The following is a 27,915-nucleotide window of genomic DNA, read 5'->3' as shown; positions in this document are numbered from 1 at the left end:
CTATTAACGAGGTGCACTGGTGCACAAGAAAATATCACTTCACTCCTCCAGTAGAGGTTAGAGAAGCATTGAACAGAAGAAACTAGAAATACGTGAAATAGGCTGGATGCAGTGGCACAGGCCTGTAATCCCAGTGGCTTGGGAGGCTGAGACAGGAGGATTGCAGGTTCAAAGCCAGCCTCAGCAAAAAGCGAGGTGCTAAGCAACTCAGTGAGACCCTATCTCTAAAAAAAATACAAAATAAGGCTGGGGATGCGGCTCAGTAGTTAAGTGTCCCTGAGTTCAATCCTGATACCAAAACAAAAAAAAAAAAAAAAAAAGAAAGAAAGAAAGAAAGAAAAAGAAAAAAAGAGAGAAAGAAATACATGAAATAGTACTATTTGGTTTAACCAGTCAGTGAGGAATCAGTGCCATAAATATTTATCTTAATTGGTTGCATATGAAACTTTGGTAATTATTGTATTTTTCCAGCAATAAATTGGCTGCCAAGTCAGAAATTTGGTTGCTACCAAGATGAGCCAGGAAAGCATAGTGAGTGTTTCATGTTGCAGACACACTCTTATGGGAATGTTGGTATGCATGAAATCTGTCCCCTGAGGTGAGTTAATTGCTGACACATGAACAACATAGCTTTATAGAAAAGGCAGTCTGTTGGCTATCATAGTCTGTGATTTCTAAATCAGGCCTTCCTTAAAAACAAACAAACAAAACAAAAACAAAAACAAAAAAACCTCACACTTCTCAGACTATACCATTTCTATTTTATGGTATATCTGGCCCAGGCTTTGCCATATGCAGTCTTGGTTATTTGTTTTGCTTTTAAATTTTGAATAACATGGTAATAAAGAGAATTTAGGGCTCAAAAGCAAAAGTTTAAAATTTTCTCCTATTCTGGCCCTAATCTGGAAAAGGTGGCTGAAAAAATTCTAGGGGAGTAGTTTGGGCTTTAAGAATGAAATTAGGGACAAAATCTAGGGACAGTTGTCCTCCCACCACTATGGTGTCCAAATAATATTTCCTACAAATCCAGGAATTGTTTGTGGGTAGAGGAATCTTTACAAATTTACCAATTTTGAGTAATTCTATTTGATCGAGACTTTCTTTAACAGATGATAGAACATTACTGTGGTAAAAATTTTAGTGATCACAGATGCAGGGGATAAATACTTTCTGTTGGAATGTTGCCCAAGACAAGTAGGACTATTAAAGAGTGGTGTTGAACACTAGCAAATGTTGATTCTCCGTTTCTCATGACTCAACAAGTGAAGTGCCTTTTGTTGGGAAATTTTGAAAAATTCCTCATCAGCTACAAGTGAGATAGACAAGAGGGAAATAGCAAGCACAGATCTAAGCAGACCCTGCAAAGTGTACAACAGAGAGACAGACAGAAGTGCCTTCCCACGCTAATCTCCCTTTCCTACCAGATCAGTGTGGACATAAGAGGAGCCAGGTGTCTGTGGGAGGTTTTCTCCCAGAGCAGTGTCTACAGTTTTCTTGGGGGCAGAGTTGCAAGGGAAAATAACTGTGACAACAAAAGTTCTTTCTAAACAGACACAAGACCCTTTGCTTTCAAAAAAGTTAGCATTTAGTTATTTTTTTCTGATTATAAATGTAATAATTATCATACAGAAAAGTATACAAGTTGCATAAAATTTTAAAAAAAAAAGAATGTAAAGATTATACCCATAACATCTCTATCCAAAGACAAACATTGTTATTGAAATTTTGGTGAATTTCTTCCCAGGATTTTATTTGCATGTGTATTTGACATGTTTGAGAGACCACTGTATATACAATTTCCCATGCTAGTCTTTTTATCTTAATACCATAAGAATTTTCCTAGGTTTCTAAAAAACTTCTTTGTAAACATTCTTTTTAGCAGCTGTGTGTTCCATCCTATGATGAAATTTAAATATTCTAAATCCTAAATTTATTCATTCACTTGAGAAATATTAAGAAAAAGTTATTTATTCATCTAAGAGTCAAGAACTTTGTCAAACACTGAATATATTGTAATTTTTTAAATTGTTGTCAAACAGATTGGTCAATCTGTTTCTTATTTTATAGCATTTTTTTTTTTAAGATGTAGAGCAGAAATGAAAAATAGTAAGTCATATTGGAAAAGGTGGCTGAAAAATTCTAGTTTGGGCTTTAAGAATGAATGGAAGACAAAATCTAGGGACAGTGGTCCTCCCACCACTGTGGTGTCCAAATAATATTTCCTGCAAATCCAGGAATTGTTTGTGGGTAGAGCCATCTTTGTGGCACTGATTGTATGAAACATAATAATAGAGATTCACTAATTTCCATATGGTTTCTGGAATTGTGCAATTCACCTTCCTCACTCTTAAGCTCTGTCTAGATCTGACTCACCTTCCCTGGCCAGCACTACCAGTGCCAGGGTGTTGGATTAAGAAAAGGAAGTGTGCCAATTTAGGGAGAGACTTGGGGCACAGCTTCTTCAGCAGAGTGGATGAAGCTATTTTAGCTCCTGCTAAAAGTCTTATGGTTGAACTCAAGTGGGGTGAATATGTAGTGTATTTCCAAAGAACTATCCCAATGGAACAGACCCTTCTGGAACATTCTTCTTCCCTTATTTGACTGCAGTGCACTGATTTGACTACCCATGCTTAAATATCTTTTCTTACTTCATAGAGTTTTCAATAGAACATCCAGGCCATTCCTGAGTTTGCTCAGAGCCCACACTATGTTCTGTTCTCTATCTTTAGCATTCAGTTATAACCTACATAAGTTCAGTTTATCAAAGTACAGTATTATCCTAAGAAAGAGAATTATTTGATATATAGCTCCTGTAAGAAAAACTCAAAGATATCCTGAAAGATAAACAGTAGCATGTGACACAGAATGAAGCTTACAGGAGAGGATCTAATATTGGGACTAGCTGGACTACATGTATATTTTATATATACACACACACATATACCATGCAACAGATATTCCTCAAGAGAATTTGTGGGAGTATAAGTGGCATAGAAGTTAAGGGCACAGGCTTTTTGTATTTTGGCTCTATCGGCCACTTAGCGGATTTTTGGCTTTAGCAACTTATTTAAACTCTGAAGGCAGTTTCTTCATCTAAACAAGAATACCTCATAGGTGAATAAATATAACATTTGGGAAGTTATGTTAGTCAGTTAGTGGCAGATGGAAAATTGCTCAGCTCATGGCAACTGGAAAGCAGTAGGGCGGGGGAGCAGGGGACACGAAATAACTTCACAGGGCATGTTGGTAACCTACTTGCTCTGACCATGCCCCACTACCTACAGTTTCTACCACCTCCTTGTAGTCCATTCAATTATCAATGGATCAATCCCCGGATGAAGTTAGAGCCCCCATGATCCAATTACTTCCCAATGTTCTCTGAGCTTTTATTGATTGGGGAGCAAACCTTCAATACATGATCCTCTGAAGGACTTTCTAGATCCCAACCATAACAGAAATCCTTGTCTGCACATTGAAAGTGCCCAGTAAATCACAGCAAGTGCAGACCCTCTTTAATTTGTGATGGGGTTACATTCTGACAAAGTTGAAAGTGCTGTAAGTAAAAACTGCATGTAATACATCTAACCTCCCAAGCATCATAGCATATCTGCAGTATCCTGTCAAGGTCAGTTGTTTCCTCTGTGGATTCTGTGGGTGACAGGGAGTTGTGACTTGCTGCCACTGCCCAGCACACCCAAGCATATCAGACTGTATATCACTAGGGAAAGAAAAGATGACGATTCAGAATTTGAAGTACAGTTTCTATGGGTATGCCTATTGTTTTCATACCATTATAAAATCAAAAATTGGTAAACTGAACCACTCACAGTCAGGGATTATCCATCATTAAGCACAGTGAAAGTGTACTTAATTATGGTAAAAAAAAAAAAAAAAAAAAAACATTGAGACCCAGCTGTGTTCCTGCTGTTAGACTTGCCGTTGTGGCGTCTCTCACCGTGAAGGCCCACCTTTGGGGCAAGGAGGAAGCAGAGCGCGAGATCCTCCGTTTCTGCTTCTGTTTCAGCCCTGAGCTCCAGGCGGATGCCAAGGCCACTGCCGGCCCAGGCTCCTGCGAGCGGCTACTGAGCCGGGTGGCCGCCTTGTTCCCCCGCGCTGCTTCCGGGCGGCTTCCAGACGCACTACCGCGATGACGATGGAGACTTGGTTGCATTTTCCAGTGATGGGGAGCTGACAATGGCCGTGTCCTACGTGAAGGATGGCATCTTTCGCATCTACATTAAAAAGAAGAAGGAGTGTGGCGATACCACCGTGCCGGTGTGCTCAGGAGGCACCCCGCAGCATGTGCACCCCAATGTGATCCGTGATGGTTGCAATGGGCCTGCCGTAGGAACTCAAGTGCATGTGTGCCCAGCCTATGACCTGTGTGGTGTCTGTGAGGGGAAGGGCATGCACAGGGAGCACAGGGAACTCCTGTTCCCCAGCCCCTTTGGGCACCATTCTGGGAGCTTCTTTCACAGCCGCTGGCTGCCGAAGTTGAAACACGGGCATTTCCAGTGGCCAGGGTGGGAGATGGGTCCACCAAGACACTGGAGCCCACGTCCTCCTTGAGCCGGAGATACCCGCCCCCACCCCACAGCAAATCAGCTTCTGGTCCATGGGAGGATCCCAGTGTGAATTTCCTCAAGAATGTAGGGGAGAGCCTGGCAGCTGCCCTCGGCCCTCTGAGTATTGAAGTTGATGTTGATGTGGAACATGCAGGGAAAAGAAGCTGCCTGACACCTGTCTCCCCAGAAAGTTCCATCACAGAAGACAAGTGTAGTTCTCAACCAAGCAGCTGCTCTTCCAAACCCAGCAAACCAGATGGGAATGGTGAGAGTATGGCACAGTCACTGGCAGAGCAAATGAAAACGATAGCCCTGGAGTTGCTGGGGCAGCCTGAGGAACAGATGGAGTCTGATAACTATTCTGCAGGAAAGGAGGACTGAACTTATTTGTCTTCAAAAGAAGTGGATCCATCTAGAGGTGAACTGCAGTCTCTACAGATGCCAGAATCAGAAGGGCCAACCTCTCTGAACCCTTTCCAGGAAGGATCCACAGGGATGTAGGAAGCTGCTTTGTTCCACCAGAGGCTGACCCCCCCACCCCCTGCTGATTGAGTCACTCTCCCAGATGCTGTCCATGGAGTTCTCGAATGAAGGCAGCTGGCTCACCAGGCTTCTACAGACCCAACATTACAACATTGGGGCTGCTCTGGTTACTATCAAGTATTCGAAACACCCACCGCCATTGTGACAACATTTGTGTCTATCCCATACTTCTTTTTTGTCTCATAGTTGCTTTGAGTTAGCAGGGCCTCTGAAAGGGCCAGTTTCTCAGCATTCTTCTTCCAGAATCTATGGGTGGGGATGCGTGAAGACATTCAGGGCAGTGGGACAAGTAACATGAAGGGAGAGTTCCAAGTGTGTGAGAAGTACCAGTTTCCCCTGTCCAAGGCCTTGCCCTGGCTGGGGAGGGCAAGGACATGCCTGCATACTCCTCTCCCTGCCATCACACCAGCAGTTCAGAATATGTCTTGCCTAATGGCTTTCTGCTTTTTCTTAAAAAAAAAAAAAATGATTAATAGTATACTGACTTTTTTTTTTTTTTCAACAAATTGGAATGTTGTCAGGGAGTAAATGGAGGAGGCTCCTACAGGAGTACCAGGGAGGAGGGGCATCCAGGCTTGTGGGTTTCTTGCTTGGGACTGGAGGGCTCAAAGGGGAGGTTTGAGCTGTGGTTTTCATTGGGTATTGCCTCCTTGTGTCATGACTACTCTGTTTTTTTTTTTATTTCCAAATGTGTCATTTGTTTTTAAAGTAAGAAAATTCCTCTGTAGCCATCTGTTATCTGATTTGTAAACAACCTATAATTTAATGGTACAAGCACTTTAAAAATATATTGAGCACCATTATGGAGTAGGGCTATGTGGTAACACCCCCTCCCCCCACGGCCCCCATCCCACACACAGAGACTTTCATAGTTTATGTAAACTGAGTTTTTCTGTATGGGTTAATTTACACTAAAATGATAATATTACCTTTTTCAGAAGGGTGGATTAGATTTATTACATTATTGATTGGTTTCTAAGCAAGTCTCAAAGGCTCCTCCAAAATACAGGAATGTTGGTGATAGTATCTTTTACAAGCCCCTTGTTTCTTTTAGAGTGAATTATATTTACTTCACTTTTATTTACTCTAAAAGAGAAACTCCCCTTCAGTCACATAGCTCTGATGATACATTTCATAATTTTTAGAAAAAAATAAAAGGCTATTTAGCCACAGTGTCTCTTGCAATGTATATAAAGGAGTATTCTCCTTTTGTGATTTTAAAGAAATATTAATTTTGCCTTCTTTGAAAGAAGGATGTTAGTTCCTGAAAATAGGCATCAGTTCCTCCCTAAATAAAATCTTTCAATTTTTCTCTCTCCTAAGATTGAGGTAACAAGAAATATGTACAAATAGCCAATAAGCATACTTAAAAATGATCAACATCAGTAATCATTAGGGAAATACAAATCAAAACCACAATGAGGTACTACCATTCATCCAATAGATTAACTGTAATAAATATAATCAAAAAGACAATAATAAATACTTGAAAGGATATAGAGAAATGGGAAGCCTAAGACATCACTTGTAGGAATGTAAAGATGGAGCAGTCACCTTGAAAAACAGTGTGTCAATTCCTCAAAACATTAAAAATGGAATGGAATATGACACAGCAACTTAATTCCTAGGTATATCTCCAAGAAAAATAAATAAAAACCTTTAATCCAGGTACTGTGACTGAAAGTTTAGGAGGCGGAGGCAAGAGGATCGCAAGTACAAACCCAGACTCAGCAACTTAGCAAGGATCTAAGGAACTTAGCAAGACCTGTTGCTAAATAAAATATTTTTTAAAGGTCTGGGGATGTGGCTGAGTGGTTAAACGCCCCTGGATTTAATCCCCAGGATCCCCCCCCCAAAAAAAAACTTTGTCCACACAAAAATTTGTACATGAATATTCATAACAGCATTATTCACAACAGCCAAGAATATAGTATTTTCACCAACTGATGAATAGATAACAAAATGTGGCATGCCCATATGATGGAATATTACTGAGCCCTAGAAAGGAATGCAGTATCCATGCAAGTTACAATATGGATGAACCTTAAAAACACATGAAGCAAAAAAAGCAAGACCCAAAAGGCCACATATTACATAGTTCCATTTATGTGAGATGCTCAGAAAAGGTAAATTAATTGATAAAAAGTAGATTACTGGTTGCCAGGGGATGGAGGGGGTGTCTGCTAATAGGTAGAACATTTCTTTGAGGAAATAATGAGAACATCCTGAAATTAGCTGCACAACTCTGTGAATATACTAAAACCCACTGAATTGTGTACTCTTTTTTTTAATTTTTTTTTTTTTTAGTTGTTGGTAGACCTTTATTTTATTTATTTATATGCGGTGCTGAGACTTGAACCCAGTGCCTCATACATGCTAGGCTAGCACTGTACTACTGAGCTACAACCCCAGGCTTGAATTGTGTACTCTTAAGGGGAAACTTCATGCTATGTGAATTATACCTCATTAAAACTGGATTTTTAAAAAAGAATGAAATGAGGCTGAAACAAATGCAATTGCTTTTCCATTAACAAAAATTGCCTACCATGTACTTTGATATCAAGACAATATCAGATGAGTTGACCTTTGCCTTAGTTTAGGTTTAGTTAGGACCTAAAAAGGAGAATAGTGTTTAGTGTTTTTGAATTCCAGAAGGGTGTCTGAAGACTAAAGAGAAAGATGGTCTGTTGGAGCCGACTCCAGATGTTTCTTCCTGTTTTCTTGAAGTCAGATCAGTTTAAGTGCTGAGTTAAACTGAAATTATATTAAATACTGGAGAAAGCTGGGTGTTAATTTGGCTAGAACTACTGTTTTTGCAGTTGCCTTCTGATGAAAGAATCTACCTTGTTAAGAAATGCTAGGCAGTAAAAACTTAGCTGTTCATAGCTAATAAAATCCTTAAAAGTATTTGTAAGGAGACAGTGCTGTGGCCACTTGCACAAGATTTTATAACTCATTTGAAATCAAAGATGGCAAAATATCAGAGGGAGGTCTGGGCTTAAGGAGCCAGCACTAAAGGACTGAGTGAGGTCTCTGCTTTGTCAAGCACTATGCTAGGTGTACAGTGGTCCTTAAAGAGCCAATGTCTCAGTGAGAGACTAGCTATTAACAAGAGACAAATGATTAGCAGGCAATTCCAGGGAAGTATGGTAAGTACAATGGCTAGAACACAAAAGGGTTGTAGGAACAGACAAGTTCTGCAGCATTTCAGGTCCAGAAAGTAAATTTTATCATTTACCCAGAATTGACTAGGCAGGCAGGGAAGAGAGAACATTAAGAGAAATATACTTGAGAGAAAGGACTGAACTGAACTACATTTGCCAAACTCCTCAGACTTTGAGAGAGAAGTTAGAATACTGATTTGATTGTCAAATGAGGACCCTATCTTTCCAGCCACCAGATCACTGGCCTGAAGGATAAATCCTTCTCCATGCCAAGGTTCCCAGGAATGAGGTTACATAGTGAGCTCAAAATTTGGAGAAGGTCAATGAATAGTCTTGAGGGAGATTTCATCAAAATCCATGACATTATTTTTGTCCTCAGGTTTTACATTTCCTGGGACTAGAATATTCTGATGCCATCCTTAGAGTTGAATTAATAGACTGATTGATAAGGCCCTCAGGCTTCCTTTTTAAATTCTCCATATTGATAGCCACACCTTCAATAATGCAGTCCATTAAATATATTTTTGTTTATTTATTAGGTAATTCATTCAAATTTCAAAATTCAAAGGTACAATAAAATTTATAGTAAAAAACTCACCCCTGTCCCCCAGCCAGCCAGGTCCCTTCCCCAGAACAATCTATGTTATTAATATCTTGTGCATCTTTCCAGAGATATTTTATTAATGCAGTCCAAATAATATCTTTTTTAAAAAGCACATCTTTTTAAATGTATATTCTAGTCATGAGGATATATTTTAGCTACATGTTTAATTTTATTAATATCATTTTTTTCTGATTTGTACCTATATTTGTACCTGTCTCCTACACTATAGGTACAAATGTGTCTTAGAATGGGTGATTTCTGCACATAGCTTGTATCATCCACTGAGTACATATATCAGTTTCACAGACCATCTGTATCTCTAACTGCTAGAAATACTTAACTCTGTTCATTTGCCCCCTATATACAGGTTCTGATGTCAGTCATGAAATGAAATAGTAAAAATATTACAACAGGCTCTTTTGTTGTTCATTTTGCTGACCCAATGACTTTATTAGTTTTTCTTCTATTTTAATATTAGCACACATTTCATAAAGTCTGAATTTTGTTGGAATCTGGTAGAGTTTGGCATATATTTTAAGCAACAGTGATGAGAGAGAAACTGAAAACAATCTTTTCCTATGCTTCTGCTGTGTTTTTTGTTCCTTGTTCTTTTAACCTCTCTTATTCCTCACTACCTAAATTATGCCTTTAAATTAACCTACAAGGGTACACTACTATTAGATTTGAATACGCATAACCATCAAGTATGAGACCACCAAGATCCTAAAATTATTAGTTCAATCTAAATTATTGGGAGAATGGAAGGCAAGGCAAGAGTTCACACCAGTCCATTTCTTCTAAATAAGGCAGCAACTAAAGATCAAGGCATTTTCAAGGCATTGTCTGTTATCTGTAGCCTTCCCTTATATCTGACTCATTTTGTCTCTATTTTCACGATTTAATTTCTCAAGCCAGGGGCACATTGCGAAAGACCATTTGAAACCACAAGAGTTTCAAAGACCACCCAAAGGGCTAGTGGGTGCAGAGTTGGCCCAGTATTAGACAAACTACCCAATATGGAAGACTTGAGCTTTCATTTGATGAAGTCATTCCAAAAATTGTTACAGATTTTTTAAGAACAAAAAGATAAAATATAAAGGAAAAGGATGAGGGGAGTGCTTTGATTTTCTTTTATAAAGTAGGACTGTTTTGGTGACTCTATCCACACATTTCTTGCTAGATTTTAAGAGGTAAGAGTAGCTGTATGGCCATTATAAGAGGGTTTTGTTGTTGTTTTTTAATGTAAATCTAATGACACCCTAGCCTTATTTTTACTCAGTATTCCTGGTTCTTATATTTGCACAATTAAAATAGTGTCTTTAATGGGTGACATGAGGATTTCTCCTATCTCAGACATATATGGTATAGGGGAAGTCAAAGCCTTGTTTTGTATATTTACCATCTTCATGTTCATTTTACTGAGGAGGAGCTCATCTCTGGCTACCCTAAGGACACTAAGAGAAGCAGACCTCAGAAGTGGCTGCATTTTACTGTTGGGAGAGGTACTTTTTAAATTTTGAGAAATGTTAGTGGTTTCCCAAAGCCCTCACTAAAAGAAATGTTTAGAAATTCGGTTCCAGGTCATACAGCATGTTAGTAGCAGAGTTAAGGTATAAACCTAGACTTACTGGCTCCTTTCACGGTATTATGACATTCGTTAGAGTGGTAACATATTACCTCATATTCACATAACTCTTAGTGTATACCAGTTTCTGCTTGTACAATCTCTCATTTAGGCCCTCCACAGCCCCAAGTACTAGGACAATAAATGCAATTGTTCTCACTTTGCAGATAACAAAATGGCAACTCAAGAAGACGCACATAGTCTAGGACAGCCAAGACTAAAACCCAATTCTCCAAATTCCTTCTCCAAGGCTTCCCACCATGCCATTCTGTTTGGTGCCTTCCATCAATGAACAGGAAAACAAGTTTGAGACCCCAGGTGGTTGAAAATAAAACAGGTGGTTGAAAATGAATGGTTATGGAGCTGGGGTGGTGGCTCAATGGTAGAGCGCTTGTCTTGCACATGGGAGGCACTGAGTTGGATCCCCAGCACCACATAAAAATAAATAAACAAAATAAAGACATTGGGTCCATCTACAACTAACAAAATTTTTTAAAAAAGAAAATGAATAGTTGCATATTTGTAAGTACAAAAATGAAATATTTGAGTCTCTTGTCTCTTCTGTTATTGTTCTCTAACACATTTCCAGCATTAAGATTTTGCTCTGTGAGGGGACTAATTTTTTTTCTACAATAACCCCCTAATCAATTTGAAACACATGTAGTTGAAGGAAAAAAGTTATCTGTAGCTTTCCCTTATTTCTGATTCATATTTGTCTCTATTTTCATGATTTAGTTTCTCAAGCCAGGGGCACATTGCCAAAGACCATTTGAAATCACAAGGGTTTCAAAGAACACCAGAAGGGCTAGTGGGTGGAAAGCGCAGCACCCAGGCACCAGATTACCTGAATCCCACACCTAGTTTCCATGTATCTCGAACCCAGTATTGACCCCAAGAAGCCATCTAATCTTTGGGTGGTTCTATTCTGTAAAATCTGGGGGCTGTGTTAGTACACATATGTGAATTTAAACCTAAGACTGCACTCACACTTCGCATATTTAAATATTTTTAAATATTTCTTTTTAGATGTAGATGGATACAATACCTTTATTTAGTTAGTTTAATGTGGTGCTGAGGCTAGAACCCAGTGCCTCACACGTGCTAGGCAAGTGCTCTACCCACAACTCCAGCCCCTTAATTTTTTATGATACATTTAAAACAACATATATAGAGAACATGAATTTTCTTTCGTCGGAAGTTGAGTCCTCACCTCTTCCCTGACGTTAGTGGGCTTCCTGCCGCAGCCCTTCGGCGTGCAGCAGAACCCAGTCAGGGGACGGACAAGCTGAAAAAGGGCAAGTCCGGAGACTTGACTTCGGCCAGAGGTAGTTCCCGAAAACTCCTAATTCGGGGCGGCCGGGGGCCGCGACCCGGGCTCCGGCCACCTGTTCCGTGCAGCCAATAGGGCCATGGGGGTGGCCCGGGCGGGGCGCGGCTACAAAAGGCTGCGGCCGCGCACGCCCGCACATCCCGCTCCAGGCGCGCTCTCGGGAGGCTCAGGCGAAGGCTGCCGAGCGCCGGGAACATTCCGCTCGAGGACCAGATCGGCCGGGGCGATGCTGCGGGTGCGGTGTCTGCGCGGCGGGAGCCGCGGAGCTGAAGCGGTGCACTACATCGGGTCTCGGGTGCGTGCGCCGCCCGCCTGGTCTGGCGACCGCCTGTCTACCCCTCGCTGGGTTCGGCGCGGACCGGAGGCCCGGCTCTCTTCCCCAGCCGCCGCCTTTTCTAGCTTTCCACCTCCTGAATTGCATGCCAATGTCCCTTCTGTTCCTTCTTGGAAGCTCGGCTTCAAGAGCCTTTGCTGGCTGCCAGGAACTTGGCTGCCGCAGCGCAGGGGGCACCACCTTCCTCAGACAGACCTTAGTTTGCTCCGTCGAGCTTCGAGCCCGAGGCGAGGGTTGGGAACTAGGGACTCCTTAGTAAAAGGGTGGCATTGTTGAGGTCCAGAGCCTTGCATAGGCATGGAGTTCGGGAGTTTCGGGAAAATGCGTAAGAGGTAAATGGATGGGGAGAAGAGGCCAAGTGTGAATCGGAACTGAGAGCAAGCAAAAGTCTGGAGTCTTAAGAGGAGTTGGAATGAATTCATTCATTCATTCGGTCTCCAGACTTTCTACCCCGTCCCCTTCCTCTGATTTCCTGGGATGTCAGCACAGGCCTGCAGACCTTCTCTTGCCTCTCAGATAGGAATAGCTCGGCGGTCCTTCCTGGCTATCAGCCACCTTCTAGCAACTGGAAACAGCTGACGCTCTCCGTCTTGCTTTAATCTCCATCTCTGCGCCCCTACTGCCCTCCTTCCTTTTTAAAAAGAGGAGAGAGATTTAGGAGCCTAGGGTTTGCGTAGTGGAAGAGGGATTCTTCCTGCTTTAGATTTATAGATCCTTCATTTTTAAAAGTTTTTTCTTTCTTTTTTTTCTTTTTTTTTTTTTTATTCTTAGATCTTTCTAGTTTAAGTTGTGCCTGGGTTAATCCTTATCTTGGCTAGGGTACTGTGGACCATCTGTAGAATGGTGCAGATGGAAGCTGGTCACTTTCAAAACTGAAGTACTAAAGAATGTGAATTGCATTGTCAGAGATGGAAAAAAAATGATTTGAAGCTGATTGTTCTGAAAGATGGGATCCTTTACAAATGCTTGCACATTGTTATTTGGGGAAAAAAGAAGTAAGCCTAATATTAATATTGGTAACTTTTGGTACTGAGGGGGAAAGGAGGCTCCTGCCTACAGCTGAACTTGGCAGGGAGGTATGGGACAACTCTTTGGGAAGAACGTGACCCATCACCTGCAGAAGAGTTGCTGAAAGCTGGATAAGGATGGACCGCAAAAACCTGTTCTGGAATAAGTGAGGGGAGTATGGTCACTGGGGACAAAAATCTCTTATGGGGGATTTTTTAAAGTTATAAAAGGAGAATATATGAATATACAAAAAGGTGAAAAATAACCTGTAATCCTTCACAGGTTTGTAGAAAGTATACCATGCAAAAGTCAGACAAGTTGGCTTGAATTAGGTATTTGATAAAAGCTTGATAACTAGATTTGGTTAATCAGCTATTTGACCTTGTGCAGGATCCATAAAATGAACATATTAAAAGGTTTGCTAATTAACTAACAGGATTAAATTTGAAGGTAAAAGGATACATGTCAAATATTTTAAAGGTCAAAACTACAACTCATTATAGTTGTATGGATCCAATTTGCCAATTACAAAAGCACATCAAGGATGGAATGGTTGTACATATTAGTAGCATGAGTAGTATTGATTTAATTCAATAATACCCAGTGCCTGTGAACTGTTAACATCCGGTTTATGTTCTCCTATAGGATTTTAAATGTCTGGCTGTGTTTTAAATGTCTGGCTGTGTTTTTAAATGTCTGGCTGGTTTTCACTCCTCACCCCATCTCCACTTCCTCCTACCTCCTAATATGGAATGAGGCTACATGATAAACTTTTTGTTGTTGTTTTTGAAAGCTTGGAAAAACCTTCACAGGATGGGTGCAGCGAACTTTCCAGAGCACCCAGGCAGCTACAGTTTCCTCCCGGAACTCCTGCGCAGCTGATGACAAGGCCACAGATCCTTTGCCCAAGGACTGTCCTGTCTCCTCTTACAACGAATGGGACCCCTTAGAGGAAGTGATAGTGGGCAGAGCAGAAAATGCCTGTGTCCCACCATTCACGGTGGAAGTGAAGGTAAACAGAACTTTTGTGCGTGTGGAAGTGGGTTCTTTCCTCACCTGCTGCTGCCTGGGCTCTGCTGCCATCCTCTGGAACTGCTTTCACTTTAGCAGGGGTTCATTTTAAATGATCTTGCTTTTGACACTTCTATGGTATTTGACACTATTTATACCAATTCCTTTCTTCTTGAAACTTTCCCAGGATCCTGAGACACCTTTCTGGGAATGTAAGTTCTTTCACTGATTCTCACAATGTAACACTGTCTATAATGTTGAACAGAATTTCACTTTTGGTTCCCTTCTCTTAGCCATTCCGACAGCTTCAGGGCCTTTCTCTACTGTGCTATAGATTGCATTCTGTCTAGATCAATACTTTAAACCTAAAGTATTCTTTGTCACAGAACCTCAGACTTGGCACATGTAGAGTTCAGTTGCCAGTCATCCTGTTTCATTTGTTCCTTTTAATTTTAGGTGTTCCTGTTCATTCAAAACACCACGTGGTCATCTTCGATTTCTCCTTTAGTCACACATTCTTCACATCCATTCTCCAATATCTAACAAGTCTTTTGTCAAAAATGAATCTTGTCTCCATACCCTGCCTTTGTCTTAAGTCAGGAGCTCATCTGCTCCTAGACTATTGCAGTTAACTCCTAACTTGTCTCTGCCATTCACTCTACTCCACAGACCATATTCCAGCTACTATCAGAGTGATTTTTTTAAAACCCAAATTTGATCATATTACTCATCCTTCCCCCTTAATTTGATAGCCCTCCCATTGCTTATGAAATGTCCTCACTGTATTCAGGCTGGTTCTGGCTGCAGTTCCAGGACTCCCCATTTCAATCATTGTCTCATGTTAGAGATGAGCTAGTATGGCAGGTTAACAGATATTCATTCCTATGTAAGTTGCTTTCCCCTCTAATATTCCACCCTGGTTTTCAACAGACTTTGTAAGAAAAATATATAATCCTTAACAAGCCCCATGCCTTTTCTCCCACCCAACTCTCCCACTTATTTTCCTACACCCTCTTGTATGTAAATTAAACCTACAGCTAGCTTCAATGATACCTTTCCCAAAGTCTTCCAGAACTTTCCTGGCAACAAGGCATATTTCCCTTTTTAAAAATGCCTAGTATTTTTTATCTGTATATTTTTATGACCAGGGACCCCAAAAACTCATATTTAGATGGTACACTACATAAGGGTCCCATATCTCAGGGAGTACCTTCCCCATCATATAAGAAGCTTAAGCTCCCACTAATAATGGATTACAAATATGTCTTAAATTTACTTAAGTTCTTCCTGAATATTTTACATCTGTAATGTAGATTGAGGAAGAAAGTCTGAAACAGTACTGTCATCAGCAGAAATATTGCCTACCATGTAACAGGGTTCTAGAGAAATTAACACAGAAGAACTGCCTAACTACTTGGTGAAATAAGTTGTTCACAAAGAAATAAATACTAAGTATCTTGTGCCCACTGCTGGGAAGGCTGTGCTAGGAGAGTAAAGAAAAACACATGACCAGGTGCTGAATGGTTAGGAAGTCTTCTGGAAGTGGCTTTTGAGTTAGATCTGGAGGACAGGGCAGTAGAAAAAGTAATACTTTCTTCTGATTATTCTGATATTTTGAAATTTGAACAGATAAATTTACATATTCTAAAAAGCACAGTCTTTTAAAGTCTTTTCTTGAAAAGAAGTTGCCTCCTCCCCTAACCATTTTTTTAAAGTTGTAAATGGACACAATATCTTTATTTATGTATTTTTTTGTGATGCTGAGAGTCAAACCCAGTGCCTCACATGTGCTAGGCAAGTGCTCTACCACTGAGCCACAACCCCAGCCCCCCCAATCATTTTAACTGGGTGAAATTAAAGTTCAAATTCAGACAATAGTTATATATTTTTTAAAACTTTTTTTTTTAGTTGTAGATGGACACAATACCTTTATTTCATTTATTTTTATGTGGCACTAAGGATCGAACCCAGGGCCTCACATGTGCTAGGTGAGCGCTCTACCACTGAGCCACAACCCCAGCCCTCAAGAGTTATATTTTTACTTGTCTTAAAATTTTTTGGTTTTGTGCTGGGGATTGAACCCAGAAGCACTTTACCCCTGAGCTAAATCCTCAGCCATTTTTATTTTTATTTTCAAACAGTGGTATGCACCATTGCACCTGGCTAAAATTATTGACTTTGATATCATGTGATCTTATGGAATTAGAATTCTTTTTTTTTTAAATTTGGTTTTTAGTTTTAGGTGGACACAATATCTTTATTTTTACATAGTGCTGAGGATCAAACCCAGTGCCTCATACATTCTAGGTGAGCGCTCTACCACTGAGCCATATTCCCAGCCCTGGAATTAGAATTCTTAGATATTATTTAGAGTTGTCACTTGATTTATGACTTTAGACTTTGTAGCTTCATGGGTTTGTAGAAAGTATACCATGCAAAAGTCAAACAACTTGGCTTTAATTAGGTATTTGATAAAACCTTGATAGCTAGATTTGGCTAATCAGCTATTTGACCTTGTGCAGAATCCATAAGTTTCAGGGCACTAGTAAAATGAACATAATAAGAGGTTTGCTAATTGCCTAACAGGATTAAATTTGAAGATAAAAGGGTACATATCAAGTATTAAAGGTCAACTCATTATAGTTGTATGGATCCAATTTGCCAATTACAAAAGCACCTCAAGGATGGAATGGTTGTACATATTAGTAGCATGAGTAGTATTGATTTAATTCATTTTTCTGGTTATTTGTATTTTATTTGACAAGCTAAGCTAGGTCCTAAAAGAGCAGAAAGTAAATCAAACATATGCATGGCCCTTAGCAGGCAGAAAAAAAATGAACACAGGTGCATTAATCAGCTAGAGAACAATAAGATTAAATAATGTAGTAAAATAAAATAGGCAATTAGAGTGCAAGATATGTTGGAAGATATACATACTAAAGAAATTTTAAGGAAAGCAGTGGGGAACATAGTTGTCAGGAAGCCACTTTTTGAAAGCTAAGTGTTTTTTTATTCTGCAAAACTTAGTAAATACTTGCTTACGGGTTTGCTTTTGTCTATTTTATTTTAAATAAATCCCTTGATAGAGGATCTTTTACAAACTCTTAGATTAATTAAGGTTAATGTAATATGAGTTTTTACTTTCAATAGAAAGTAAGTTTCTATTGATATTTCTTTGCATTCCAAAGACAGTATTTTAAAAAATCATTTGGCAAACCCCAATAAAAAGGATTTTAGGCTTTGGAGGGCTATAAAGTTTCCAGGAATGTAACCACATCCTTGCAAAAGATTGTTGAAAAGATCATATGCTATGCATCTAATATAGTGTTCATTACTTGCAGACACTTGGTAAATGACTGATAACTCATTTAGCAGGGTTATAAAGCAAGTATAAGCAATGTTCAACTATCTTTTGGAAAATGTAATTTGCCCTAATCATGTGCACTTTGTCCAACCTTTGCCAGATTATAAGCTTTACAGACTCACACTTGTTCAAGTAACTTTTTTTCTCCCAGGAAAGTTTAAATATTTATCAAGGCAAGCTTCACTCTGCAGAAATAGTCACGCAAGACACTTTGGAATGAGTCTGGCAAGACAACATAACTGTGTGCCTGCTGTAGCTCAGTGTTAAATTTTCAAAGGCTTCTTGTCCTTAGTGGATTGTAGGAGATGTGCCTGGCATGAGAAGGAGGACATGGCGAATAGACAAGTAGTACCAGGAATATAAAAAGAGTCATTATTATCTTCTCTTTCTAGTTGCTGCTGCAAAAATTCCTAGGGGTAAAATGCTGGAATGCTTTCGTTTTGTTTTTCAAAGAATGGACTGACCTTAAAAATATTCAAATGTTTAATAGTTGAGATAATAGTTTTTGTGGGTCAGAAATTGAGCCTGCTATTTGATTCTATATGTCCCAAAGTAAAAGAACTAGTTAATGATCTGAACAGGAGTCAGCAAACTTTTTCTATATAGGGCCAGATAATAAATAATTCAAGCTTTGCAGAACTTAGGTCTGTGTTACGAACACTCAACTTTCCCCTCTTATTGTAATGCCAAAGCAGCCATAGGCAGTTTGCAAACAAATGAATATGCCTGTGTTCCCATAAAACTTTATTTATAAAACAAGAAGTGGGCCAGTTTTGGCCTGTGGACCTTAGTTTACCAACCCCCTTTTTAAGCTTCACTGGCATTCTTCATATTTCTAAAGATCAGTTTTTCAGCTTTTCCTTTTCCTCCGGGCTAGGTTCCGGACTAACTGATATGAACCTAAATACTGAACTAAAAAGCGGCAAGTCTACATTCATGTATTTGATATTTATCAAAGAGAAGTAAAAAATAGAAGTATAGATACAAACCTAGAAAAAATATGTCTTTGACATTAAAAATCCAGACTTGTAGACATTTAGTCAAGCCTTTATGGGCAAAAATCATTGGGAATGATATGAACTATCGTAAGCAATTTCAGTTTTAAACATTTTTGTACACTTCTCGGGATGCTAAGGCAGGAGGATTACAAGTTCAAGGCCAGCCTTAGCAATTTAATAAGGTCTCATACAACTTAATGAGACCATATCTCAAAAAAAAATAATAATAAAAAAGGGCTGAGGAGGTGACTTAGTCATAAAGCACCTCTGACTTCAACCCCTAATAACCCCCCACCCCAAAAAGTTTTATACAACAAGTTAAAAATGTTCAAACCAATAGAGCATAGTCAAGCCCCTTACTCTTTCCAGAATACTGTGTGAATCAACCTTGGAGTTCTAGGCCTGCTTGTCCAGGTAGTAAATGAGCAAGTGACCTCCCTGAGCCTCTTCCCTTACATGTGAAACAAACATATAAGTACCTGCTCTGTCTCTTGGGTAGGAGTGTCAGGAGTACCAATTAAGAGCCCATCTGGATAAAGTAGACACACTCTTTCACACATTATCCAGTTTTGCCCTTTTCTTTCTAGTACTACTATCTGGAAGTGTTTGATTTATGATGGAAACCTTCATATTGGTCATGATCAGTCCTGGTAGTTGGGTAGTTAATTAGTGATACAGAAAAACATTTAAAAAATAACTGCCTTGAACATGTTTTCAACTAAAAATATGTAGATTTATGTGGATTTGCCAAATTTTTAATGAAGACTTGAGCCTTTTTCTTAGAGACTGGATTCTCTGATTGGAGACATGATTCATCTATCTTGATAAATTGTGAGATGCATCATATGCATTTCCCAGCATATATCTTTATATGGAGTACTTGGTTATGCAAAACAGTCTAAATACAGAATCTTTCTAGACTTGTAAATTTTTGCATATAATTTCTGAAAACTTTCTATATGTTAAAAACTTGTGAATTCTGCCAAGTGTGGTGGTACATGCCTGTAATCCCAGCAGCTTGGGAGGCTGAGGTAGAAGGATTGCAAGTTCAAAGCCAGCCTCAGCACCTTAGTAAGGCCCTAAGCAACTTAGCAAGACCCTGTCTCAAAATGCAAAATAAAGAAGGCTGGGGATGTGGCTCAGTGGTTCTTTTATTTTCTTATGCTGGTTTAGTTGTTGTCTAGTTTATTTTCTTTGAGGCTGATAGGAGTGCTTAAGTTCTATTTTGTCTGTGAAGTATAGCCAAGAAGATTCCAAGCTTGTCTGGGGGCAAACATGCTGTGAGTGATTGGGCATGAATTCTGAGGCTGAAGGATCCAAAGGCCTCAAATATCAAGATACTTTAGAACTCTTCATTCAACAAATATTGAGTGTCTGCCAGTGTGCTTCATGCTGGGGATCAACAGTGTATAAAACATGGTTCTAGTCTTAATTCGATTACATTTTACAGAGTTGTTCACCACCCATTAACCTACCATGATGTGTGTTTTTCTCCGATAATTATTTCATTTACTTTCTTCTGCTTCTAGGCCAACACATATGAAAAGTACTGGTCATTTTACCAGAAGTATGGAGGCCATTTTTTTCCCAAAGATCATTTGAAGAAGGCTGTTGCTGAAATTGAAGAAATGTGCAATATTTTAAAAATGGAAGGTGTGACAGTGAGAAGGCCTGATCCCATTGACTGGTCATTTAATTATAAAACGCCTGATTTTGAGTCTACGGGTAAGTGTAGCTCCTTGATTTTTTAATTTCTTTCTTAACTATGTGGGGAGAAAGCTCTGAGAATTTCTTGGATACTTCTTTGTTCTATCAATCCCTCAAAAATTTATACATATTTAGGAACAGTTTTGTTCAGTTAGTTATGATTAAGATATACACATTCTAAACTCGATTGTAAATCTGTTGGAGTCTCCTTGAAAGATGTAGTTTTTCCTAAACTTTATAGTCATCTTCTTACAAAAGAACAGTGAATTCTGTTTAATTTTCCTTAATAACAGAAATTAAAAGGGTAATAGAAACATTCCCATTTTCCTTTTAATTGTCTTTGCTGTCCAAGTGTTCTTGTGCTTGAGTTCCATGATTTCTAGTTCCAAAATGATCTTTGGCCCAATCTTTATTTCATGATACTGATAGTCCTTTAAGAACTCTGTATCTGTATAGCAAGAAAGGACCTACAAATGGAACGGGCCTGGTAATTCAAGATCTCTTTAAACAGCCATTTTATTGCTTCATTTTTTTTTTTTTTTACTTTTTTGCTTAGCTTCCTTGCTCCTAGTCAGAATTCATGTTAGCATTCTAATATGTATCATTTTATTTTTTCCATTTTTACATAATTATTTGCATATATACATAAACAGGGTTTTTAATAATTTCTTTTTTTAAAAAGATTGCATCATATTATATAGACTTTTCTGTCCTGGAAATGTGTATTACTGAGGTGGTAATACAGAACTTTTATTTTTTTATGGAACTTTTTGGTCTGACAGGTTTATACAGTGCGATGCCTCGAGACATCCTGATAGTGGTGGGAAATGAGATTATAGAGGCACCCATGGCATGGCGTGCTCGCTTTTTTGAGTACCGAGCATACAGGTCAATTATCAAAGACTACTTTCATCGGGGTGCCAAGTGGACAACAGCTCCTAAGCCCACAATGGCTGATGAGCTTTATGACCAGGTGAGTCCTATTTATAGACTATATTCTTAATAGCTTTTCTAAATAATCCACAAAGAGGTTCTCTGATATCTGATATATATATTGTGCATTTCAGAAACTGAGAACCTAATTTTTAAAAAGTGATTGGGTTATGATGAAAATAAGAGTAAATAATCTTGTGATAATAATACTAATAATAATAACTCACATTTATTTGTTGTTTATCTTGTATTGGGTTCTGGGCTTAGCTCTTAATTTACTTCTTCAATCATGATTATTCTTCACAACAGATGTAGGAGGAAGTAGTATCATTTTATCAAGGGGAGGAAAACTTGACATGAGGTTATACTGCTATTAATTGGTGGAGCCAGAAAAGTCACTAAGCTGAAAAGTCTTTCCTTCTAGAAAAAGAACTGAGTCTATAAGCCAGATTCATAATAAAATGAAATACACAGTTAGCCTTTTCTATCTGCAGATTCTGCATCTGTGGATTCAACCAACTACAAATCAAAACCAGTTTTTAAAAATTGTGCCTACGATGAACACGTATATACATTTTTTCTTGACATTATTTCCAAAACAGTACAACTATTTACCTATATTTACCTATTACATTAGGTATTATAAGTAATCTAGAGATGATTGAAGGTATATAAGAAGATAGTCATAGGTTATAGGCAAATAACTGCCATTTTATATAAGGGACTTGAGCATCCACAGATATTGAGAGATGATTGTGTGTCTCTTACTATTTAATCAGTTACAGGGAATCTTTAAAAATAAAAATTTATTCCAGGAGTTTAAAGACAGAAATAATAAATTAATTCCACCATACTCAAATTTGGCAGGGGAAGCACAACATCTCATATGATGGTGTGAGTAGGCTCAGAACCAAATTCCTTTTCTAAGAAAAGCAGAGTGACTTCATCCTGTTGACTTGCAGTGCTACAGATAGCTATGTAAATCCAGTACGGGTCATGAAATATTTTCAGAATCAATTACTACCCTGAACCACTCCTTTCTAAGTATCAGGTAATTACTGTAATGCATAGAATTTTTTGTTGTGGTGGTGATGGTGGTGGTGGATTTGTTGTTTTGGTGTTTAACATGGACCTACATCTTTCCTTTGCCTGTTTTAGTCTGAAACTGAGGAGTAGTACTTTGAGAAAGGATGATGTTGAACTAATGTTTTTAGTAATGTATAACCTTCTAAGTTCCTTATGAAACCAATACATTGTGTGTGTTCATTCTTATTCCTGTTAGGATTATCCCATCCATTCTGTGGAAGACAGACACAAATTGGCTGCTCAGGGAAAATTTGTGACCACTGAGTTTGAGCCGTGCTTTGATGCTGCTGATTTCATTCGTGCTGGAAGAGATATATTTGTACAGAGAAGCCAGGTTATAAAAGCTGCCTCTGAAATTTCATACTTTATTACTGTGTTTTTTCTAATGTAAAATATTTTCTACTTACATATGTTTAGTTTTATAAACATAGAACCAAATCTTTACAGATTATATGTATTCCTTTTATTTTCAGGTTACAAACTACTTGGGCATTGAATGGATGCGTAGGCATCTTGCCCCAGAATACAGAGTACATATCGTTTCCTTTACAGACCCCAATCCAATGCATATTGATGCCACCTTCAATATCATTGGGCCTGGTCTTGTGCTTTCCAACCCTGATCGACCATGTCACCAGGTAAGAGAGTTCTTATGGCACTGGAAAAGCAATAGAGCCTGGCAACCAAAGTAATTACCACCTTATTTTAAGTACTTCCAAGGTTCCTAATGGTTCTAAATGACAAATTCAGCAATATTCAAGCATATTATGATCAAACATTGGATTGCTTATGGTATGTTTATTACAAGATGTCCAATGATCAGAAATACATATTATTGCTGTGATAATTAGTATTATCATCAGACTTTGACTTTAGCTGCCTATATTAACAAAGTATTAAGTTTGTGTGTATTAGTGTGGTAACTTGCCAAAAAGATATTAATGATGAGGACTATCAGAGACCAAGAATAAGAATAGTAAACATGGGAGTAAGCCTCTTGGGATTATTTTGGTCTTGCAGATTGATCTTTTCAAGAAAGCAGGATGGACCATAGTTACTCCTCCAAAACCGGTCATCCCAGATGGTATGTTAACTTTTATATACTTAGAAACTAAAATGAATACTTCAGTGACAGGAATCATTTATCTATAGAGAGCAGCCCAAATTTTAGCCAATTAGAGAAAATGTTTCCCCAGTAAGGAGTGAAGTGGTGACTATGAGTGCTAAAACCAGGCTGGGACTCGTGTTTGCAGGTTTTCCTTCCACAGAGAGTGAAAGCGAGAAGACAGAATAAAACAACACCACATAAAGCAAGTTATGACTTCTTATAAGAAAACAGGGATGAAGTCCAAATGTGTGATGAGTATGGATTGATTCATAAGGTTTATAGACAAATTGTTTTAAGATGATTAAAGTAAGTTTTCACACGAAAAGTGAATTACCAAAAGCATTTAGCTGTCACTCTAATCTCCATCACTTGTAGTTCCTTATTTTAAACAAAAATGACATTTTTTAATTTATTATTTGCCCCTTTTCAGATCACCCACTCTGGATGTCATCCAAATGGCTTTCCATGAATGTCTTAATGCTAGATGAGAAACGTGTTATGGTGGATGCCAATGAAGTCCCAATTCAAAAGATGTTTGAGAAGCTGGGTAGGTAACAAACAGTGCAACATGCTAACATATGTGAAAGTGTTCAATGTACTGAAGAAATGACCTGCAAATTCCTATGCATGGTTTATCTAATTAAATTGCTGTCCCTTTTAGAAGTACCAAGTTATTATTTTGTAAAAGCCAATATTTTTGTTTTCAATAAGTACAGCCTCAAAAGATTGGAGATGTATCCAGAGCTCCCCAAACACCTCCTTAGCAATAAGTTTAACAAACTTCTATGATTCAGCCAGTGTCCCAGTGCCCCTGTGTGAAGAACCAGCTACCCTTTTGCAGATGATCATATGGATCCATCAGCACTTCCCCAAATAAGAAATTTTGAGGAAACTTTAAAAGTAGTTTAATTGTCATCACATACATTAAAGGGCTTTCAAGGGTACACATACAGAAAAGTGACTTGTATGTTCTGCAAGCAGTTAACAAAGTGTTGAACTGCAGCAGAAGGTGTCCATAGATCATTCAGCTTTGAGCTAAAGAGCAGGATTAGTTTTTATTCGAGGAGAGTTTGATAATCCTGATATTCTAAATTTAGACCAATGATTCTAAAACTATTGAGAAAAATATTAAGGAAAGAATCTTCATCTGAGTTATTATATAGAATATAGATGTATTCCTCTTATCATACTTGATGTATCCTGCATGTCAATTAAATAATGTCTAGGCAGTTTACTTGTTGAAATTGAATCATTTAAAAATTTTTTGTTTTATATTTGAGGTATTCTACTCAGCAGAAATTATTTGCCCCTTTAACACATCCTTCCTTGATGTAGTTAGTGTCCATTTTAAAAGATTGGCCTATCAGTTGTAGATTGAACAGAATTTAATGATTTGACCCCTAATATTATACCACTTTTTTTTTCTAATTTTATTAAACAAAAAATTGCTCAAGTTCAGTTTCTTTGTCTATTTATATCTTGTTGTTTCTAAACTGAACATAGTATAAAGTACGAAATATCTGATTTATAATTTTACTTTTAGTACTTAAATTCTATTTAGAAAAAAAATAAAGTCTATTTAGACACAGGGAACTTCTTAATGCAAATTTCTATCAAGCAACTGAATTCCCTCTAATTCAGGATGAGTATGGCTATAGCCATCTGAATAAGAAAGACAGGTAATCCTTATCCCACATCAATTTCTTAACCCTACCCAAATCCTGCTATTATTCTTCAAAGCCTTGTGCAGTCTCATTTTCTCAGAAGAGTCCAGACAACTCAAGCCTCCTTTCTCTTCCTGATTATACCAGTGGACCCTGTAGTGACTCTCTCTCTGGCTTATCTGCCCCTTCAAAATAATGAGGGAGGAAAATAGACAGTCTTTTAAAAACCCTACTATATCTAACATAAAAGATTCTTCCTAAATACAGTTTTTTTAAGTACACCATTCACATTGTATCCATGTCATTACAGGTGGCACCAGATTAAACCAGTAGTCTGATTAGGTACCTATATAACAAATAAACTCAGGTATTAAACTATCAGCTCTGTTTTATTGTTTCCTTAAGGTAGACTGGCAAAGTTAATCTGTATCAGATAAACTCTCCTTAGATGTGACTGCAATCAACTTTTCAGGTTGGCTAAAGTATGCTTTTCCTACTAAATTAACCTTGCCAAATTAGAAACAGTCTGACAAAGTGAGGCCTTCTAAAAGGCCTTGAAATTTCGGTACTTGATCATTTTTTAACATTTTGTAGGTATTTCGGCTCATCCAGTCTATTGATTTGTGAACAGTTAATAGAGAAAAACTTCAGTCTCTATTGACCTTTTGATAAAGATCTTATATTCGCAGTGGAATAGAGGAAATGAAATATAGTTGGTGAACATAAAATTGAAAGAGAAAAGATCATTCTGGGTTGGGCCAGCCTCAAGGATGAGAGCCGCAGGATTCCTTCAGGTTCTTCAGGTTCACTTTCCAAAGGAAAATCATGTGAGTGCATCTAACTGACCTCATCTGTCTCTCCCATGCAGGTATCAGTACCATCAAGGTGAACATTCGTCATGCCAACTCCCTGGGAGGAGGCTTCCACTGCTGGACCTGTGATATCCGGCGCCGGGGCACTCTTCAGTCCTACTTTGACTGAGCAGGCCTGATGGGGCATGTGGTATGGCCTCAGATCCACCTAAGAAGCTTAGGGACAAGGTTCTTTTCCCGCTTTACAGAGTGCATGAACTGTAGTGCTTTAAACAATCATATCCTTAACAGGGGTCTCAAGCCTGGTTTACTTTTATTCCTTTTCTTTGACATAAGGAAGGTAACTTCTGCTAGTTATAACTTTTTTCTCCTAAAGTTTTATTTACTATTTGGCTTCAAGTGTAAAACATTGGTGAATGTGTATCAAGACAAAAATTAGTCACTTGAGTAACTTGGCCACTAATATTTAACCATCTACCTCTGTTTTTAATTTTCTTTCCAAAAGGCAGCTTGAAATGTTGGTCCTAATCTTAATTTTTTTTCCTTTTTGGTAGACTTGTGAATGTTTTTATCACTTCTTTTTTCTAAATGAAAGACATAGAACATACCTAGATCCTAAGTAGAACTGGATAATTATTTCTTTTCTATAAAAAAATTGACTAGTTTTAAAAATTTTGTTTTAAAAAAAAATAACCTTAACTATGCAGACATCAAAGTGAATTTTCCATGAATGTTTTTAATACTCTCATCTCAACATCTGTGATATGTGCTACTAAAATCTTTGTCATGCAACTTACCTCATTTCAAGTGAATTATTTTAATCTTTTCCTTTCTTCCAAAAAACTTTACAGAAACATTTAGTGCAATAGCATATAGCTATCATTGCCCATCCCTCAGTTTCAGTGTTTAATATCTATTAGGTACTTTGCATCTTTGGTAATCTAAGATTTGTTTACAGATATGCAAATTATTTAAAGCTTAGAGTATAAAAGCATTTTACTAATGGAGGTAAAACCTACATGTGATATGAAATAATTTTAACGTTCAATACTGTAAGTGTATTTTTATTCTAATAAACTTTTGTGTTTCTGATTGTATTTGTTACAGTTTGGGATCAGTCTCATTATTTTAATTAAGCAAATTATAGGAACGTATCTCTGAAATAATCAACACATTCCTCCCCAATTTAAACCTAATACTTGTATTCAGAAATGCTTAAGAAGATCGGATTTTAGTTTATCATTTCACTCATTCAAAAATATCTAATGAGCATAAAGGACTAATCCTAGGCCCCAGAAAGGAAAGTCTCTATTTTGGAGTTGCTCAATGTTTTCATTCATCAAAAATCTGCATAGGATGTGTAGTTGGAGTCACATATTTCAGCCATTCCCTTGCTGACTCCTTTAATCCCTTTGTATCCTGTTGTCCTTTTTTATCCATCACAGAAACACATGTTAATCTTACACATGGAATGAATTTCTCTTGGGAAGTCTGTGAAGTTGGCATATTGAGGGGTATATTTCCCCAGGCCTAAGTTGTACTTGGCAGTTCTGCTACATACCTCTGCATTTCCCTCAGTAGCTATTCCAAACTTTCACCGTTTCCTTAGCTGATTATGTTCTTTCATTTTTTCACTGAAAAAAATAGAGATCATCAGGCATCAGTTCTCTCAGCTTCTGCCTCAGTCCCCTAGAGATTTATATACATTTGTACACTCTGGTTAAGGCTCTGTCTTTCCTGGCCTTTATCAGCTAAGCTTCTATAGGGAAGTCAGGCCTTCATGTCATCATTTGCTTATACTACCAAACCCTCTAAAAGGGACACTTTTTTCACTGCTGCACAAAAAGAGGTAAATCTTCTGACCAAGTCTAACCTACATGACCCTCGTTTGATCCTAATCTTTCTCTCTTCAGGAACTTACTATATCAGTTACCATATAACTCCAGTGCCACCCTGTGTGTGGGGGGGGGGGCGGTTCCCAGCCCCTAGAAAATAATCATGCTCAAAACAACCCCTATATTGCAATCCATAATCAAGGCTTTTTTTTTAGTTGTTCCAGT

At 38.2% G+C, this 27,915-nt stretch overlaps 1 protein-coding gene and 1 pseudogene across 1 annotated transcript; both read left to right on the top strand.

The window, feature by feature from the left end:
• The first annotated feature begins 3,947 nt into the window (after nucleotides 1–3,947).
• LOC143394029 (sequestosome-1 pseudogene) lies at nucleotides 3,948–5,253 on the top strand (annotated as a pseudogene).
• Nucleotides 5,254–12,051: 6,798 nt separating this feature from the next.
• Gatm (glycine amidinotransferase) lies at nucleotides 12,052–26,876 on the top strand. The gene is made up of 9 exons (XM_076848540.1): nucleotides 12,052–12,125; nucleotides 13,966–14,184; nucleotides 20,075–20,270; nucleotides 21,035–21,225; nucleotides 22,468–22,605; nucleotides 22,745–22,909; nucleotides 23,292–23,355; nucleotides 23,810–23,926; nucleotides 25,912–26,876. Exons 1-9 carry the CDS (start codon nucleotides 12,057–12,059, stop codon nucleotides 26,022–26,024), a joined length of 1,272 nt encoding a protein of 423 aa, XP_076704655.1. The 5' UTR covers nucleotides 12,052–12,056; the 3' UTR covers nucleotides 26,025–26,876.
• Nucleotides 26,877–27,915: the final 1,039 nt, after the last annotated feature.

Source organism: Callospermophilus lateralis, chromosome 3 (assembly GCF_048772815.1).
Source record: "Callospermophilus lateralis isolate mCalLat2 chromosome 3, mCalLat2.hap1, whole genome shotgun sequence".
In the NCBI taxonomy this organism is placed as follows: domain Eukaryota; kingdom Metazoa; phylum Chordata; class Mammalia; order Rodentia; family Sciuridae; genus Callospermophilus; species Callospermophilus lateralis.
Note: the sequence above shows the minus strand (reverse complement) of the source record. Positions and strands in the feature narration are given on the sequence as shown.

Bases quoted from the DNA above. Each gene is read 5' to 3' on its own strand.
- Gatm (XM_076848540.1), top strand. From the start codon at position 12,057: ATGCTGCGGGTGCGGTGTCTGCGCGGCGGGAGCCGCGGAGCTGAAGCG. The intron at 21,226-22,467 runs GTGAGTCCTATT...TATTCCTGTTAG, and splicing joins CTGATGAGCTTTATGACCAG to GATTATCCCATCCATTCTGT. The intron at 23,356-23,809 runs GTATGTTAACTT...GCCCCTTTTCAG, and splicing joins AAAACCGGTCATCCCAGATG to ATCACCCACTCTGGATGTCA.